The sequence below is a fragment of the Vigna angularis genome, chromosome 1 (genome assembly GCF_016808095.1).
Source record: "Vigna angularis cultivar LongXiaoDou No.4 chromosome 1, ASM1680809v1, whole genome shotgun sequence".
NCBI lineage: Eukaryota > Viridiplantae > Streptophyta > Magnoliopsida > Fabales > Fabaceae > Vigna > Vigna angularis.
In genome coordinates, this window is record NC_068970.1 from 6,772,921 (window position 1) to 6,782,708 (window position 9,788).

Here is a 9,788-nt window from a genome sequence, read left to right on the forward strand (position 1 = left end):
AGATTTTCTCGGTCAATGCGTCAAAAGACTATTTTTATCCCAATGTGTCAAATGAAAATAGTATTTCTATGTTTTTATATCTATACGTAATTAAACCATTAATAAATTAAAATTTTAAACAAATTCATAAAAACCGTTTTTAATCTCTCTAGTTATAAAAAACTGTTATTTTCACATTACTTTTTCATAAAGTAATAACACATTCCTTATATACCACTTTAAGATAATAATATTTCAAACATATTTTAAATTAACTTTTATGGACACTTATATTTAATTTAATGCCAATAACTCGTGAATCTTTACATTTTTTCTTGTTAATATGAGTTATATGCCAAACACGTGAATGGGTTATATTAGAGGTTGATATTTTTTAAGATATATAGCTGGATAGTTGATAATTATACATACTCATAGCTGGCTATTCGCATCTCTTACCCGACCTGAAAACTAACTTACCTAACACCTACGTTTCAGTTCTTACCTTAATCTCTGTAACTGTTTCTCTTATCCAACTACAGCCAGGGATAAACCATGGTGGGGGTAAACTTGTCCTTTTATATTTTCAGCGGAAAATAGTTTGAAAAATGGTTAATTTAGATAACTTCTTTTTCTTTTATCGATAACTTGAAGAGCAAAAGATTTTTTTTTTCTATAGCACCTTATCCCATTATCCTTTCTATCATTGCTTAAGGCTAACACTGTTTATTCTTTCATTTTCCCCTCTCCAAACAAAAACATAAAGCGTCCCCACCAGATGATAATTTCTAACATCCTCGCACTGTTTGACATTGCTCAGAATGTCTTTGATGCAATGATTCTGACTCCCACTATACCATATTCGCTTTGTACCTCTTCTAAATTATATCTTATACCTTCCACTCTATAAAACGCGCATATATACCCAAGTCTTAAAGTTTCTCTCTTGATTTTGTGGTTTGCAGAATTTTTTTTTTCAAAATCATCAAAAGACAGAGTTAAATAACACATTTCTAATGACAAAATGTCATAAAATAAGAATTGCTCTTTTTGGTGCCCAGCCGTATGACACAACCAAAGAGACAAACATATGTTTATTAAGATTTTTATATGGTGAATGCTAGGTGGATTACCTATTCAGGTACTCTACATGGAGCCTTATCAGAAACTTTATAGATTAATATATTGTATAATAATGTTTCTGATAAAATGGGACTAGGATAACCAATAGGTGTAGAAGGTGACATACAAAATATACTTTCATGCTCAAGTCAAAAATTTTTCTCTGTAGGACTTTTGTAATTCAATAACGAGTAAAAGTGAATTTACCTCAAAATTAAACCCTTATTTATAGAATTTAAAAGAATCTGACCAATTAATTGATTAATTCAAACCTTAACCGTTCAACAGTAGTCTTTCCATTCAGTTTGTCACCTTATCCAATTATTCAGCTATAAGTTCATAATAACAATTATTTTATATTTTTCAGAGAAAATATTGTCTCCCGTTATCTATGGCCATGCTCACCATCTTCGGTGACACATCCACCGTGCATTGTGTGGCCACATTGCACCACACCAGATTTAGACACCGTTAAATAATGTCACAACCACCCTGCAATGCCACAATTTCACTGTTCAACGCACGTTCATCGTTCGTTGGATTTGGAACTCGTTATTTCTGCATGTCAAATGAATATAAGAAGGGTTTCTTCGTATTGTTGTTTTGAACAATTTACCTCTTCTATGAATGACTTTGACATTATAATGTTATGTTGGTGTACAATTTTCAGTAACTATGAGTTATATTAAAAGATAATAATCCGAAAGTCTCGTGATTGCCGCTTGTTATGATCTTGATGTAACATTCTCACGTTTACAGTATTAATTATACTATAAATTCATCAACGCTTGAACAAATTTTTACATCAAAACAAAATATAACTTAAATTTATATAAAATATCGATAATGTAACAATATTTTTTTTTATTGTCCAAATATTCATTCTCCCGTGCTCTACATATATTGTGTTTATAGTATTTTCATCGCAGGTCACGTTACATCAATATATGAAAAGGTAAGTTAGTGAAATTACAACAAAATATATATAATATTATATCATCAACTTAAAATAATAATTCACATCAAAAATCAAGTCTCACACAATACAACTTTCTTAACTTCTTCTCATGTTACTTATAGATATTTGACTTTGAAAGACTTATACATTGAATAGACTTTTCACTTATATATATATATATATATATATATATATATATATATATATATATATATAATATAATATGCAAAAAGAGATTATAATGTTCAAATATTTATATTAATAATAAAATTTGATAATAAAATATGTGATAACATTTTTGTAAATATTTCGTTTAAAATAATGTCGGACTCATTCACAATAGATGTCAATTTGTAATTTAACGTCGATCCTAGGATCAACAGACATTAAATGACATTAGACTACCCTAAAATCGACATTAAATTGCAAATTAACATCTGTGAGTGTGTCTGACGTCAATTTTTCTTTCAAAATTTATGAAACAACGTCATTGTCCTTAACGATGATGCTAAACTCATAACAGCAAGTTCTTCAACTCATTTTCCTTCATCTTGCCATTATGGTGTTGTTTGAGCTTAAACTTTCATTTTTTTTATTACATTTCGCATTAAGGTTAATGTTTTCATTCACTAACCATTATTGTGTGTCCAAAGGTTATGTTTTTTAGTTTTTAATTTAATATTAAGATTTGTAAACTTCAAATTGTCATAACTTTTGGTATGAACTTTGAATAGAGCTGCTCCAAAAATGAAAGATTTGAAAAATGAGGTGACGAATGCATTGATTATCATTAAAGATATTTATTTTCTTGGAATATTCTGGAAATTTCAAATATTCATCTTTAAGTATGTTTTTTATTTTATTAGTATTTTTTACCATTTTTATATACTTTACACTTTTATTTTAGATACTCATACTACTTCTAAAATTCTAAAAGTTTTAATGGTATATCCTTGTATTGTATATTGATTTTCCTTAGTTTTAGTGAAGGAAAATATTAGTGAAAACCTAAAAAAAATAACAAATTGATGTATATTGTTCCTACAACATACGTCAACTAACATTGTTATAAATGTAACAGAAGTTAATTGACGTTTGTTTAGAGACAATAGATGTCAATTTGACGCCTTCCGCTATAACATCAAACCTTTAGCAAACATTAAAAACCTAAAAAAATAAACATTAGAATCATTTTTTGTGTTAGTATGTATATATATATATATATATATATATATATATATATATATATATATATATATATATATATATATATATATACTCAACTAAAAAAATGGATAAAAATGATCAATCCATTTCTATCTTAATAAAATTATGGTTTAAACCTTCCCTTAGTCCCATTTTTGTATGGAAATCTCAGTTCTGTCCTCATTTTTTTATCTGTCTCAATTGGGTCATATTTTTTGTAAAAATGAATACATTTTACCCTAACCGTTAACTGGTCTCAGACGGTCTTAAATTAAGGCCACGTGGTGCAGAGAGAATGTGCTGATGTTTGAAAATTGATAATAAAAACATAAGAGAAAAAGAGAGAACAAAAAATCTCAAGAACAAATACACAATTAATTTGTTTGAAAATATGATCGGATGGAAATGTTTCTTAAATCCTCGATTATATGACAAGATTTGATCAAATTTTGTAAGAGATAAACTATAGAAGAAGAAAATTAGAGAGAGAGAGAGAAAAGAAAATTTTTGAGAGAAAGAGAAAATGGAAAACGGTGAAGGAGAAGGAAACAATGACTTTAATAGAGATGTAGTGCCGTCTTAGAATAATTAATTAAGGTGATTTAGAAAAACATGTGGTAAACATGACATGGGGGTATTTGGTAAAATGATTTTTCACATTTAACAATCACAGCTTGTTAATTAGTATCATATAAATTGTGGAAATCATGATTACTATAATGGTTTTAGTTTAGTATAAACGGTTGGGAATGTTTTTTTTTCTTTTAAAAGATATATGCTTAGTTTTAGAAAAATATATTCAGATATATAATAGTGTTTTTTTTGAAAAATTATTAATTTTAAATAAATTGCTTCATTATGTACAATCTATAAAAAAAATATTATTTAAAGTTTTGGATACGTTTTAGTCACCATAAAAGAATTAGTTGTTTTAAAATAAATTGCATTAATTTTAAATAAAAAAGTTATAAGATTAAGTTTTTAACTTGGAAACGTGATTTTTCTAAATAAATTTACATAAGTTAAATATTATTTTAGTGAAACTACGTAAGCTTAAATGGCTATCATAAATTAATATAAGTGCTATTTACCGCTCAAATTCTTTTTTTATTTATTTTTAAAACAAAGGATTAATCAATTGTCATAACTAAACGTTTTTTTAAAAATATCAAGTTTTCACGATACGGATGGATAAGATGAAGTTTATAATTGTTTTTAGTAATTACTAATTTATAAGAAAAAATATTTTAATAAGATAATAACTAAAATAAGATATATAAAATAAATTAATAAATATTTTAATAAGATAATAACCAAGCTGTGATGTATAAATTAAATTAAAAGGTTATAAAATCTATACAAGTTTATTCTTATGTAAATTTTTTGTGTAAATTATTTAATATTACTATATCCTTCTAAATAGTCTTTAGAAAAATATATACACAAAAATTATAGAAATAATGTTGAAGATTCTACTATTAATATCATTAATTTACAGTATATATATTTTGATAGTCATTTATTTTATAGATCATTCAAACTTTTCTTCCAAATTTTAATTGTAAATGTTAACTTTTTTTCTCTCCTAAGCGAAATACTTAAGTTTGTTAGGTCAACTTTATCTTCACTCATAAAAGCAATAAATTGTACATATAGCACAAGATGTGGATTATGATTGGCTAAAGGGATTGTGGTGGAAAAAAAATAGTTGTAGGACATGAAATATATGTCCTCACTTTAGGTTAGAAGAAGTTGAACTTGAATAATTAAATGCGTGTTAACTTTTTATTGATGATTATTTCAATATGATATTTGAATATTGAAGGTGATTATGCTTTTAATTGATGGTTGGCGTTTTCAATTATATGTGCAGAAAATAATAACATTGGAGTTTTGAGAATTGATCAATTAGACATATATTGGGGAGCAAGGAAATTATGTAATCGTTGCACGATATTCGCATGATAAAAAAAACATGCTTGTGTTGGTATGATGTTGTCTTTATATGAACATCTTGATCGACTTGTAGGGTACATAACCCTCCAGATTTAAACTCTAAGGACACATAGACTTCAATAATGTCATACAATTCATTATTACTTAATAATATCCACATTTGAGCAAGTGATTAGTCTTTTTTTTGTTTTATATTTTATTTTTTCTAAATTAATATTTTAAAAGCATCGGTTAACAACTTCACCGATACACATAATTTATATCCGATGTTTGCGAACAACTTCGCTTAAAATAAGTGTTTAATTATGTAGAACATTCCATTCCTATTTCTATATAGAAGTAAAGGCCGCATCTTAGGTTAATGTTTGACTACTACATTGTTTCTCGATTCTTTACGGTTTAGAAAGCAAGTTTTCATAATTCACATGAGATGAATACATATATAATGGGCTATTGTCTGTTTCCAAATCTCAAAACATTTTATTTCTATAATAGAGTCTAAAAGTGTCACTTCAAAATTCTGTCAATAATCGTATGAAAGTGTAAGCCACAAATTAAAATACTTCAAGTAATTAGCATAGGAGATGGTTCGAAGTTTACAACTCTGACGAAATATTTTTCATTTGGTACAATATGAGCCACCAATTAATATCTATTAGTAGTAAATTAGCATCAATTTAGAAGAAATTTGATATATAACATACCAAACAAAATACCAATTAAGTCAATACCTTAAAATTGTTCCATTTTCTCTCTCATATATCTTGTTTTACCCACGTGGGTTTGCTGTTGGCTATTTGTGCCAACTTTAACATGTCTCCCCTTCCCAATTGTGTCTTCTGATATTTCGATGGTTGGATATGAGGCTCTCATTAACGATGGAAGGGCAAACATAATATATGTGTTTACAGATTTTAGTTTCCATACATTTATCATGAAATAAATATGAATATTTTATATCATTAAAATGATTATGGAAAAATAGCAATATCATACACATTAAATTATGATAAAATAAAAAATAAATTAAACTTTTATATTGTAAAATAACTCCACACAGTTATTTAATCATTAATTACCATACATGACAAATTTGTATTATCTTAAAAAATTATATTGTTAACATATTCTATTAATCGATGATGTAAAAGTAGTCAAAATTATGTTTTAAATTATAAATAGAAGAATATTTATCATAAGAGGAGGGTTGCTTGAAAAAGAAAATTATCCTCTTGACTCCGTTGCGTTGTTTTAGTAAGAAATAAAAATGTTAAAAAAGCATAGTGATTGCATCTAATGTCCGTGACGGGCCCACGTCGGCACAGACACAACACGATGACAACTACTACTCCGCAATACATATCTATTCTAATATTGTTGGTCTGAGCGAACCATTTATGTGGCCAAGAGTGAACCACGTGTCCCGCATTGATTCGTTATCACCTAGATTTCCTCTCTGCGACCAGTGAGTAATATAGATAATAGAAAAACCGCACCCAAAGAAATCAACTTACACACTCGTCTCCACGTTTAGGTCGCTCTAACTCTATTCCATTCCACTCCTCGTTGGGAATTGAAAGAGTAGTACCGTTAGATTAGCCGCGTTTTTCAAAACTGTTTCTTTCTGTTCAGACCATGGGAATTGAAAAAGGAGGCTTGAAGGGGTTCAGGAGCGGCTGGACCGTGCCGCCAAAGCCGTGTGACTCCTGCAAGTTGGCTTCGGCGGCGCTTTTCTGCCGTCCCGATTCCGCTTTTCTCTGCATCGCCTGCGACTCCAAGATTCACTGCGCCAACAAGCTGGCGTCGCGCCACGAGCGCGTCTGGATGTGCGAGGTCTGCGAGCAGGCACCCGCGGCTGTCACGTGCAAGGCTGACGCCGCCGCCCTCTGCATCACGTGTGACTCTGACATCCACTCTGCCAACCCCCTCGCGCGCCGCCACGACCGCGTCCCCGTTGAGCCTTTCTTCGACTCTGCCGAATCCATCGTCAAGGCCTCCGCCGCCGCCTCCTTCGGCTTCATCGTCCCCTCCGACGACGCCACCGCTGCTTCCGATGCCTTCGCACCCGACGACCCCGACGCTGCCGCCTGGCTCATCCCTAACCCCAATTTCGGGTCGAAATTCATGGACGCCCCTGACATCAAGTCCAAGGAGATCTTCTACTCAGAAATGGACCCCTTCCTCGACTTCGATTACTCAAACTCCTTCCACAACAACAACTCCGGAAACGACAGTGTCGTTCCAGTTCAAACCAAACCTTCCCTCGCTCCTTCCCTCGTCAATAACCACCAACAATCAGAAAGCTGTTTCGACATCGATTTTTGCCGCACCAAACTTTCCTCCTTTAATTACCCATCCCAGTCTCTTAGCCAAAGCGTGAGTACTACCATCCAGTAACAAATTTGAAATATTATGTATAAATTTTTGGTCTTCCAGTGAATTGACTGGAGAATTGAATTATGTAACAGGTTTCGTCGTCATCGCTTGATGTTGGAGTGGTGCCGGACGGGAACACCGTGTCGGAGATGTCGTACTCGTTTGGTCGGAACAGTTCGGAATCGAGTGGGATTGGTTTGTCAGGAGTAAGTGGAGGGCAAGGGGCGACGCAGTTGTGTGGGATGGATCGTGAAGCGAGGGTGCTGCGATACAGAGAGAAGAGGAAGAACCGAAAGTTCGAGAAAACCATTCGATACGCATCGCGGAAGGCTTATGCGGAAACCCGACCCAGGATAAAAGGGCGGTTCGCGAAGCGAGCAGAAATTGACTCTGATGTGGAGCGTCTCTACAGTCCAGGCGCTGCGTCGCTGATGCTGGACAGTCCATACGGCGTGGTACCGTCGTTTTAGTTATTGGTATAAAAGAGGAAACGATGACGGGATGGTGCATGAATCTAGTGTTGGGAAATCTTAGAATAATGATTAGTGATTCTGTGGGATTGATTATTAGGGAAAAAGGTGAAGAATCGATACGAACGTGATTCTTACCTGGAACGCCACGGGGAAGGTTGTTTCATTAGGATGGAGGAGAAAAGCCCGTTTACTTTTTTTTTTTTTTCTAAAGAACTTTAAAGGGGCTGCATCTTCGTCTTCACCTCGTGTAGCATTAGAATCTGTACTGTAAACTCTTTTCACTGCCTTACCTTCCCTGCTGTCTTTTTTTTAGTATAAAAAAGTCTCTTTTCTCTATCACCCTGATCACGGATCTCTTTCCCCCTTCCTATTGGCTGCCATTTCCAACTTATATATATATAAATCACTTCTTTATTTCACTGTCATCAAACCCTTTCTTCTTTTAACGCTCCATACGCCCTCAGCTTTTGATTCCCTCATATTCCTTCCTAACTACTCCTGCTTTAATCTCTTATGTAAATATTGTTTCACCATTTTAATTTCTGCTCTTTTGCTTTCTTCATTATCTTTTACTTTATATATTACCAAATCATAACTTTAACAGTGCATTTTCAAATCATATATGAAGAATCCAAACACATTATTAACAATACATTATTTTTAAATCAAAATATAATTAAATAAATAATAAATATAAACCTATATACTGGTTGGGCTAACCTACTGATGGATGTTTAAGTGATTGATACAGTTATCAACGATATTTACGTTAATATAAGTTAAATGTTAATCAGGAAGGACTCCGTGATATCAAAATATGGTCACTCCTTAATTTTTTAAGCATTTTTTTTTCTCTTCCACTGGAAAGAAAAAAGAAGTTCTGGTCCCCTGTTACCTAACTCCACCTTTATCAGTAAATATAATTTATCTTATCAAGAAGAAATCAAAATAAATTTATCTAATAAACGAAAAATGAAAATAAATTATATGCAATCAAAAGGAAGAAAATGAAGGAAGAATACACATAAAAGAAGAAAAATATTATTTGTTATGGGGTGTAGGATAGAGAATCTATATTAAAAACTCATTCACACATATGTATACATTGTCTCAAGCGCAGTTAGTCAATTATTTTCGTATTCTTAATATACGAACTCTAAACTAAACTATATATGGAGGGATACCGTTAAAGATACTTTGATATTTAAGTTAATATAGTATAAACGAATATCACACTCAAATCTTATGGTCTGAGACCGTTTGTCCAGTTGCTCTTATTCCGTAAGTTTTTCCATACCCATTTGGATATACGGTACACCATTTATATTTGACTTTTTTTATTACTATTATAACACTAAAAAAAGATGTAAATGAAATTATGAATTTAGTATGTTTAATATTTTTTTAATAGACCAATTATATTATTTTAATCATTTTAGTGCTACTTAAGAAAAAACAATGTTTAAAAATTTACCCTTTCTTTTAAGTTAAAATATTTAACTGCTCGTTTGTTATTTGTGATGATAATACTTTTAATGTTTTGTTTTTTTAATATAGACCTAAGTTAATTATCAAAGTTAAGTTTTGTTGTGTAAATTAAAAGAGTAAAATAAAATTTATAATTAATTTAATTAATCATTCACTGAAGCAAATTAAAGTTCTATAACTTATATGATCTTAATGTCTTATGGTTATAACTTTTCTTTTTATAAAATAGA

At 31.0% G+C, this 9,788-nt stretch overlaps 1 protein-coding gene across 1 annotated transcript; it reads left to right on the plus strand.

Moving 5' to 3' along the window:
- The first annotated feature begins 6,471 nt into the window (after window positions 1-6,471).
- Window positions 6,472-8,409, plus strand: LOC108322122 (zinc finger protein CONSTANS-LIKE 5). The gene is made up of 2 exons (XM_017554105.2): window positions 6,472-7,597; window positions 7,690-8,409. Exons 1-2 carry the CDS (start codon window positions 6,857-6,859, stop codon window positions 8,065-8,067), a joined length of 1,119 nt encoding a protein of 372 aa, XP_017409594.1. The 5' UTR covers window positions 6,472-6,856; the 3' UTR covers window positions 8,068-8,409.
- Window positions 8,410-9,788: the final 1,379 nt, after the last annotated feature.